General features: G+C 37.3%; 1 protein-coding gene across 2 annotated transcripts in view; it reads right to left on the bottom strand.

The window, feature by feature from the left end:
* Positions 1-2757: 2757 nt before the first annotated feature.
* LOC136866167 (chromobox protein homolog 1) overlaps positions 2758-10867 on the bottom strand; it is a 92171-nt gene continuing 84061 nt past the window's right edge. For both annotated transcript variants that reach the window (XM_067142893.2, XM_067142894.2), the window contains exon 6: positions 2758-5141. In XM_067142893.2, the coding sequence (XP_066998994.1) occupies positions 4991-5141 (151 nt within the window). In that variant the 3' untranslated portion in view covers positions 2758-4990. The remainder of the gene's footprint in view (positions 5142-10867) is intronic.

Below are 10867 nucleotides of genomic sequence, written 5' to 3'. Positions count from 1 at the left end.
TTTAGGTTCCCTATGGGAATCAACATTTACTTCAATAATAACTGTTATCGGACACGTTATTTATTAAAACATGTTCTCTTTCATTTCAAATTTTCTTTACAGAACAGCAGTTGACGGGTATTACTAATTGACTCCGACATCGCCTTCGAACTTCAATGAGAGATTTTGCTAGTGGACATAGCGAGGAAATGATATCGAAGGTAATCGACGCATGCAATATAATCGCTGGGGTGCATAAATATCGGTAACGGAAAGAATCGTGCGCGCTTAATCGCTCATAATAACGGATGTGTTAGTGATAGGGCTCTCGCTGTAACCGAAGGATATTACACAATTTAATATAGGAATTTTGAAGGGACCACAAAAAACTGTCGTTATAACATAATTGCTATAGCGCACTTCTACTGAATGTTAATTTAAACAGCAGCAAGATTGTGAAGATTTCAAAGTGCGACCAAATAATTTTAATATTTTCATATACCGTAATTACGCAAATAATACCCGGAATATTAAAAAAAAAATTGAGGCACGAAGCTGGAGTGCGGGTTTTATTTGAGTCAATGGTTTCTTTTTTTCCTTTCAAAATCAGCCTACCTAGAGTTAGGGTGCAGGGATTATTCGCGTAAACACGGTATTTTAGGTCAAAAATGCCTGTGTATTTCTATTTTTAAGTCGTAAACATCTGGGCCGCAGTAATGATGTACTCAAATTTTGTCACCTGTAATAATGTTGGTGTCCCTGGACCGTCATTGCATCAAATATTTCCAATATAAAATGGTACCAATCCACCATAGTGTCTCTTTGAGCCTCTCAGAGAATGGGGCACCTGACCAGCACATCACTTCACAAGACCTAAATACAGTAAAACCTTGTTTATTCAAAGTTGCTGGGACTAAAAAATCGGACTTCTAATTACGCGATTTCGAATGAACCGCCAATTCGTAATTCAGAAATGCCAACCCTTGCTGCATTACAAATGCAGTTAACCTTGATTCACAGAAGGTGCATGTAGAGTATTCAAATAATGCACTTGGATAACTCACTGACAAGCATAACCTCTTGCAACTAAAGAAAGAAAGAAAGAAAGAAAGAAAGAAAGAAAGAAAGAAAGAAAGAAAGAAAGAAAAAGCATGATTCAAAGACGAGGAGAAATCTATGCTAGCTCCCATGTGCAAGTGCTTTATTCAGTGGATTACTGCACTGTATGCATTATAGATGTTCTGTACTTGCACAGAAAGTACCCGATGCCCTTAAAACATCGTGGCCAATTGAACTTTCGTATGACGAGGGGAGAAAGTCTCTCACTTCCTTCTGCATGACAACACAATACAGTCACTCTATCCTTATACAATTTCCCACCATGGAACTTCTCTCGCACGTCAGAAATGTAAACACTTGCCGCGTCACAAAGTATTCTAAGACCCATTAATGCATGCAATCACCTTGATTCACAGTTCAAACCTTTCAAATGCTATGGAAAAAACTATTTCTGAAATGTATCCAACAAGGTGCATTTAAAATGTTCAAATAAATAATGCACTTTGATAAATCACTGACAAACATATCACGCAATGAAAGAAAAAAATCTCACGATTCAAAGATCATCGGCAATGACAATATTGTTCAGTGCCTACGAATTAATTATATGAGCCACGCTTTTATGTCAACTGTCGGCACTGCCAGTGTTACGGATTCTGTTTCTCTGCACACTGCCTGCTGCGTAATATTACGGCATTCCTTAAAAACGTTGAATACAAAAGAATTCCGATTTCACTCAAACTTAGCAATTATGAAGCACACTGTAGACACACATCGAAGTGTGTGAAAGTGCAGAAAGCTACCCCTGCACGTTCTGGAAGACGCGTTCTATCATGACGCGGATTAATTTTGAATTTAAATTACTCTGCAACATACTTTTGTTTTAAAATGTAAAGGCAGTTTCGAATTAAAAGTCTGAATTTCAGTAATGGGGACGACATTGTACTTCGAATCATCCGTATTTCGAATTAAACATTTAAAATAACACGTTGAAAATGTGATGCGAGGATATTCTCAACGATCTTCCTTACAGCACCAACATTTTCCCGGGTAAATGATATCGGTGGGCAGCCAGAACATGGCTATCTTCAAGAGACTCCTGCATCTTCTAGAAAATTTACGTACCAATTTCTGACTGTGGCTCTAGAAGGGGTACTCAGCAAAGACATATAACAATGATGAATGGCACTGTTCGGCACTTGAGTGATTTTTTAATAACCATATTGGATTATTGCATGAAAATATCGCACATCATCAGACTTACTACTGTATGATAATCTTGCTGGGACCTAGCTGAGTTGGTGGAGGCACGCCTTAGACAAGGGTTTTGGGATGGAAAAACATCCTCTTTCGAATGAAAGGAACACCACTATCCTAGGATTAACGGTTTTAAAGCTGCTAACAACTTTCAGCATGGCCCTCCTATAGGAAGTTAAAACATTCTGATCAGATGGCATGTACTCTCCTCTCTCTTCACTGGGGAGCAAATGAATGAGTGAGAAGTGTGAAGCAGAGGGAGCAGGAAATTGATGCTTTATACAGATGGCTGACTCTGCTCAATGGGAATCATTGCAGATATAACATAACCTTCCCAACATCTATGAAAGTGAAAAACAAGCCGTTGTTGTATCTTAACCTGGATACTACAAAATTCTTTGAAAATGCAGGATGCTTAGGTTATAAAGAACACTTTGTAGGAGAAGAGATGAAACACTATAGTACATACAAACTAGATTTATTTACTGGGTTACAAATATTATGTATTACATTTTAAAATGTTAACCAGTTACACGAAGAAGAAATTTTGCAATATAAATGGAAAAATCTAACAATATACCACTATTATGTTGATATAAAAAATCTTACATAATCAAAGAATTTAAAATGTACACAAAATTCCATTCTGAAATTATACTTATTTTGTAAGAAGGAAGAGGATACTATAACAGAATATGCTTTCCTGTTTATGAAGAGAAAAGTCGAGGAAAGAGAAAAAATACTCATTCAACAGCAGGTTTAGTCACACCAACACGCAATTTCACAATGATACCTCATACAAATGTATTTCCCTGATTGAAATGCTATAAAGACATTCACAGAGAAAAGACAGAAGTGTATTTTTTCACTGCAGGGTTAAGCCAACTTAACTTTCTAACCACGATCGAAGAAAATGAAATGTCTTATTACAAAAAATAAAATAAATATAAAATATAAGTTGATGATTTTGGCATTAATGATAAATTATTTTTGCAAGTGAGTCAACTACAATTTCTGCCTGGAATAGCTTTGAAATGAATCTGTAAAGAGGGAATTACAAGAATAGAGACAATTCCCTGCCTGGAGGAGAGGATAAGAAGGTTTAACAAAACTAATTATAACTCTCAAGAAATAATGTTGTAAAAGCAAAGAAAACTGCACTATTGCTATAAAATATAATAATAATAATAATAATAATAATAATAATAATAATAATAATAATAATAATAATAATAATAATCACGTAACTCGCCATCATTGAAAAATGAACACAGCTTTACACTCAATCTTGAACCTGGCATCTGGTCTCGTAAACAAATATATCTTTCTATAAACACACTGGAACACTCATTTCTGACCTTTACTTAAGGATGTAGACTTCTAGTGCTCATTATCTGTTAATACCATTTTTAAAGTATATTGTTTCAAATGATGAAAAAAACAGTGTCACTATAACAAAGAAAAAATAAAACAGATGAATGAAACAATTTGTCTCATAAGTGTATCTGAAATCCTTAACTTATACATATATAAAAAGACAAGGCCAAGGTCAATCGCAAGTACCTTTTCTTGTATTCTATTCTCTCTCTTTCTGCACATTAGTAAATTGTTTATTTCACGTACATCCAAGACGATTGCCTTGTCAGAAAGAGGAACGAAAAACAAGAACTAGGCTGGTAATAAAACTAAAATCTATTGAATTTGTGAGCATATTCCAATGATGTTGGGTAACTAGTCTGCCCCTCTCATTTTCTTTGCCATTTCCATTATCAAAGCAATTCTTTAAAAAATAATCTAGTATTAGCAAACATATTGATCTATATACTGAATATTAAATTATCCAGTAATAAGTTGTAATCTGCAGCTTCCAACTGCAGGATTCAAGAATGAGCAATAGTTTCATCTACGACATCCAGTCATCAGAAACTGACATCCTTAACAAAAGACCTGAAATTATGTCCAGTTTCTTCTTTCACCTTTAATATGGATACATCACATCCCTTTATTGAGTCATCAAGTCTCAGTAAAATCTTGAATATGTCAGTATTAACCAATTAACGAATACTCATAGTTATACCATCATTTTTAGATTTAGGGGGTATGCTTTCACAGACATTATCTGTTGTTATTTTGCTATGTCGAGGAAAATACCATCATGAATCACAATTATCTGTTCACATTGGAAAAACCTTCCTCGACAGAAGCAAGTGAGTACTACAAATCTCATTTCTTAAATACAACATAGTAATTCATCAACAAAGAATCCGGAGTAATCAACCAAGCAAGTGAAACTGCAGTGTCAATAGGCAATCATTCACTCAAACTTCTGTTCCCAGAATGCGAGTACTTCTTGGAATACAATAAAAGCAACTACAGGGACCAACATAGTTATGATAATCTGTGGATGTTGGTTGTGCAGAGCTAAAACCATCTAAAACAAAAAACCAGAATCTTTGATCTCAACAACACAGATTCATAGGTTAGAATCAATTCTCTTTCGTCTTCAAAACAGGCAGGCACTTGGTCCTTCCAAATCATAGTTCCCCAAACAAGTACAGAATGATTGGCTTTACTAGTCTTACAAACTAGGAACTTAAGGGCTTGCTACACAATAAAGAGGGAGGGGGAATGTTAAAACATGTCCAGAGTCAATGGTTTCATATTGTTGGAAGGAATAGACCGCAAGAAACTAAACCTATTCGGCCCCCTCTCTGCCACCTGTGTCATCTTCATCATGGCTTGATGTATGCCATGTCAACCTTTCTTCATAAAACTGGATTACAATTTGTGGACAACGGAGATTGGCTTGGCGTGCAGGTACTAGATCAGCTTCGTCTGTCCCCTTCCTGAAACAAAATCATGTACTTACATTAGAACAGGACTCCTTCCCTCAGCAACAACAAAGGCCATTAGTCTTGCATTTTTAAAATGAATCAGGAATCTCTAGCTAGAAGCAATTTACTTCAATATGAATTTTTCCACAGTAGAATATTGCATAAATCAACAAATCACAACAAGAAACAAATACAGGGTCATCCACTGCTCTGTCACTGCAGGAACTGTGCAGACAGTCTTGGCTCATAGCCAGCAGCAGGATGGGAGAAATTACCAAATTCCTATGCAGGCTTGAAGTCTCATGCCGCTCAGTGACTGGCTGTCAAGAAGTTTTGAACGGAAATTCCAAGTGTTTGAATTCCAAGTCTAAATGCAATTCATAAATTAGTTAATCAATTTCATGCAAGGGAAAGTGTTCAATACAGGAAGCAAAGATGATTTACAGTGCCTGACGACATGGTACCCTGTATGTAAAAATTCCTCTAAAAATATCTCAGCCATCTCTCAGCAAAGGGGATTTTTCTTAGAGGATTCTGTACAAAGAGTGGCAAAATTACTTGGGCTTAAGTCCTGAAAAGCTACTGTGATGCACGAACTTAACCAGGTGATCTGTGTAGGCTTAGGTTTTATGAAGGGTTTTTGAATCACCAAAGAAATTGTTCATTTTTTCAATTTGAAGATGAAACTTGATTCACCGAAAACTGATGACACTGGAGAGCCAAAGAACCTAATCAGTTCAAAGAGGAACCCATTCATGATCAGAAAACAGGCAAGTGATGTGAAGTTAGACAGAATAATAGGCCCAAATTTTTATTTTGAGGTAACAATTACAGTATTAACCCTGGAGAGGGCGCGTCACGGTCTTTTCAACTGGGTTCAGAGATAAAGGTTTATAGTTCTTAACGTAGCGGACCGCTAACTCCCATCCCCACAGTACCTTACATTGGATTCGTCCACTGTCAGTGTATGTGAACAATTCACCCCTCACGCTCCTCAATTTCAGCCTCAGTGCATTGTTTGACGAACCTGGTCTAAAACTCCTGGCGCACCCCATGACGTATTCGTGTTTGAGTTAGGTTTTATTTTACTTTTTAAGTTAATCTAGCAAGAATGTGTCAGTTTTGTTTTGGTGTAAGATGGTGGCTTCGTATATACAGTAAAACCTTGTTAATTCGAAGTCGTTGGGACTAAAAAACCGGACTTCAAATTACATGATTTTGAATTAACCGCCAATTTGCAATTCAAAAGTACCAATCCTTGCCGCGTTACAAAATATTCTTACTGCATGCAGTTAACCTTGATTCACAGTTTATACCTATCAAATGTCATGAAAAAGAACTATTTCCAAAATGTATCCAAGAAGGTGCATTTACAGTATTCAAATAATGCACTCGGATATCTCACTGGCAAACATAACCTCATGCTACGAAAGAAAGAAAGAAAGAAAGAAAGAAAGAAAGAAAGAAAAAAAAAAGCACGATTCAAAGATGAGGAAAAATCTATGCTGGCTTTATTAATTGGATTACTATACTGTATGCATTTTAGATGCCTTGTATTTACACAGAAAGTAACCCCATGCCCTTAAAATCGAACTTTCTTATGACTATCCATGTACGATTTTCCGCCATGACACTTCTCTCGTACTTAGAAATGTAAACACTTGCCGCGTCACAAAGAACTATAAGACCCATTAATACACGCAATCACCTCGATTCACAGTTTAAACCTTTCAAATGCCATGGAAAAAACATTCCGAAATGTAACCAACAAGGTGCATTTACAATGTTCAAATAATGCACTTGGATAAATCACTGACAAACATAACCTCACGCAATGAAAGAAAAAATCACACAATTCAAAGATGAGGATAAATTATGCCAGTTCCCCCGTGCAAATACATTATTTTTTGGATTTCTATACTGTTTGCATTTTTAGATGCTTTGTACTGGCATGGAAAGTGCCCGACGCCCTTAAAACATTGTGGCTTATCAAACTTTCCTATGACGAGGGGATACAGTTTCTCGCTTCCATGTGCACTGCAATGCACTACTATGACCCCCACCCCCACCCTTGTACGATTCCTCAGCTGGCACTTTCTCCTTTAAAACCATAAGACCGTTTGGGCTGGCATTAAAATGAAGCAATGCAGTTTCACCGGCAATAACAATATTGTTCGGTGCCTACGAATTTATTATATGAGCCACGTTTGTTCGTCAACTGTCGGCATCACCAGTGTTCGCGGATTCTGTTTTCCTGCATAGTGCCTGTTGCGTGATATTACGGCGTTCCTTAAAAGGTTGAATATAAAAGAATTCAGATTTCATTCAACTTAGCAATCATGAAGCGTACTGCAGACCCACCGAAGTGAGTGTAAGTGCGGAAAGCTACCTCCACGTTCCGGAACGCGCGTTCTATTTTGACATGGAGCGGATAAATTTCGAGTTGAAATTACTCTGTACAATACTATTGTTTTAAAATGTAAAGGCAGTTTCGAATTACAAGTCATAATTTTGGTAATGGGGCCGACATTGTACTTCGAATTACGAATTATCCGTATTTCGAATTAAACAATTTAAATAACATGCAAAACTGTATCTCATGTTTCCGGGAACGAGAGCTTCTTCGAATTAGGCGGGATTTTGAATTAACCGATTATCGAGGTTCTACTGTACTGAAGTCCAGCACATCATGGATAGAAATAGGGAAAGAGAAATCTAAATACTTTCAGAAAAGGAACATTAGCCAAATGTTAGGATTGCCTGCAGAAGAGCAACCCTCTGCAGCTCCACAGGAACTAGAAGGACCTGGAAGATGCGCCTATTGCAACTGAAGAAAATCAGAAAAACCAAGGCTGGATGCCATGTATGCCAGCGACATATTTGCAAAGAACACTCGGCAGTGACGTGTTCTGTGCGGTACGGAAAGTCAAGAAACAAGTGAGGATGCAGAATGAACGTCAATTGTTTAACATCCAATTTTTGTATTGCTAAAACACCTTTGAACATTATTTACAAGTTGGTTCAAAATTATTTACTAATTTTGTAACATTAAAAATAGTTTGTGTTTAATTTGTGCTATTTTTTTCCGGACCCGGTCTAAAACACCGTGCGAGTATTTCAATTTTAATCTTATCACTTAACCCATTGCCTTGCAATGACAGATATTTCCGTCATTGTCCGCGGGTTCCCATAAATGCAATGACTGCAATTTTCGTCCACCCTATTGCTCTGTTCAGGTTTTGACGGATACATATCGATATTTTGCAATCCCAACATGTCTACAAGATGTTGGTAATAGTATTGCAGCTATCTTTGTCTTTCAACTACGTATTTTGTGGCCAAAGAGTCTAAATATGATAGAGTAAATTGCCACGTAAAGCTTTAGTGAAAGTAAAGTCAACGTCATGGCCAAGTTGGATGAAGATTGAATATTACGTGGTTTTTTTTTTTTTTTGAGGAAAGCGATGTCAGTGACCTTTTCCGATGAAAGTGATACTAAATTACCTTCGAGTGATGTTAGCATTAGTAGTTCCGAAGAATTAGATGACATTATTGAAGAAAATGAAGACGGGGATGCAGGCGGGCGTGTGCATAACCTAGAAGACTGGAAGTGGACACAATGTACCAAAAAATATATGGTGCATTATAGATGGAGAACTGGACTCTGAGGTTGCAAGAAGATCAGGCGAGAATCCAGGGAAGGCTGAGGTGCTAGGTGAGTTTTTGACTGACAAATAATGGGAACTTGTAAAGAATGAAACTAACGCTAATGCGGCAAAATGTCTTCGCGATACTGAAAGTAACCCTACAAAAAAGGAAACTTATGATGTGCAGAACTGGTTTCCTGTGACAAAGGATGAACTGAAGGATCATTTTGTGTTATGTATATTGATGTCTCAGACCAAAATGTCTTCGGTTGAAAAAGACTGGACTAAGGGAAGTGGGGTTAGAGAAACGCCAATATTTTCAGAAAGCATGCCTCATAGATGCTTCAGTATCATATATAGATATTTGCATTTTGTCCCAGATTCTCCAGAAACCCAGTGTGATAAGCCCCTGAAAGTTAGACCTCTTTTGCAGCTACTGTTGGAAAAGTTTCAGAAGGTGTACGTGCATGGAAAAAGAATAAGTATTGATGCAAGTCTGATGAAGTTCAAGGGGTGTTCAGCATTCGTTCAATTCAACCCTTCAAAAAGAGCATGTTTTAGTATAAAATTCTGTAAGTCTGCTGCTCTGAAACTAGCTATTGCTGAAGTTTAGTATATATGTTGATAACGAACCTCAGTAGGCATATGGGACAGGTGATGCCAGAAGACTCCTGTGTAGTGAGGCAATTGTTCTTGAATTGTGTGACGAATTGCTAAGATCATGCAGGACTATTTATATGGACAATTGGTATAGTTCAACTACTCTTTTCAGGAAGATAATGAAAAATACCAATGCCATTGGAACTGTACATCCAAAGCGGAAATTCAGGCCACCCCATTTTGCAGCAATGAACCTCAAGAAAGGAGAAATGACTTTTGTCTCAGCAAATGGCATCCTTGCCACAAAATGGGTGGATAAAAAGAATGTACATCTTCTACCAACAGTGCATCAAAGACCAGATTTTGTCGAAACTAGAAACAAAAAGGGCAAACTTGTTATGAAACCAAACATGGTTGCAGACTACAATTCTGGAATGGGTGGTGTTGACATGACCAACGCCTTGCATCATAACCCCTAATAAGATGATATGCCAAACGGTATAAGAAAATATACTTCTATGGGCTCGACATGGCAATGCAAAATACTAGCGTCATTCATCACATGCTGAATCCAGGAAAAAAAGAGGCCCAGCTTTTCCAGTTTCAGGGTTGATGTTGCGGAGCACAGAGCAAATTTCGGAGGGGGTTGTTCTGCCTGATTATCCAACCAGAGGCCAACCCAGTGCAGGAAATACACCAGCGAGGTTACAAGGAAAACATTGGAGTCACTTCCCTGTCAGAATAACAGCAACAGCAAAGCATCTCAATCCAGAAGTTGCAAGGTCTGCTATGACCGCAGAGGAAAAAATCCCAAGGAAAAGAACAGGGATGAATCCCATTTTGAATGTGATACGTGTAAGGTGGCACTGCATTTAGACAAGTGTTTTAAGATCTACCACACTGGAACTACTGTATTGTTAGAATGTGAACTGTTTCACGGTGTTAACTAGCTGTAGCAAGTGTTCACTTTTAAGCTAGATTAAATCCCAATCAATGTATATTCATTTTCAAGAAAAACTACAGTTCAATGGGTTAACTCCAATAAAGTTGCAATGTAATTTAACTACTGATATTACAATTCCTTTATAATCCTGCTCATTCACTAACCAGGAAATGGGTACAAGGGGGTAATTAAAATATTATGTACACTAATACATCCTTTTCATGTGGTTGTCTTTCTTAGAATGGCTGTAGAATTATCTAAGATGTAAAATATGTTCTTTCTCTGGATGGAACATTTTAACTACTACTATTCTACCTACTTATAACATAACATTTATTCAAAATGGTAAAGTGCACAAAATCACTATCACTGCTTCCTACTGAAATAGCCCAGAATTGATCTCTGTTTACACTTTTTATTTCTAATGCCCTCTATCTGTTTGTAAATTCATAAAAGTTATACAAATTATTCCCTTCCCCAAACAGATGACATATCGTGTCCACTGCTGCACTTGCCTCTGCAGTGGTAGGCATCACCTTGCTATGCTC

Source organism: Anabrus simplex, chromosome 3 (assembly GCF_040414725.1).
Source record: "Anabrus simplex isolate iqAnaSimp1 chromosome 3, ASM4041472v1, whole genome shotgun sequence".
NCBI classification, from domain to species: Eukaryota; Metazoa; Arthropoda; class Insecta; order Orthoptera; family Tettigoniidae; genus Anabrus; species Anabrus simplex.
This window is presented reverse-complemented; position numbering and strand designations above follow the sequence as displayed.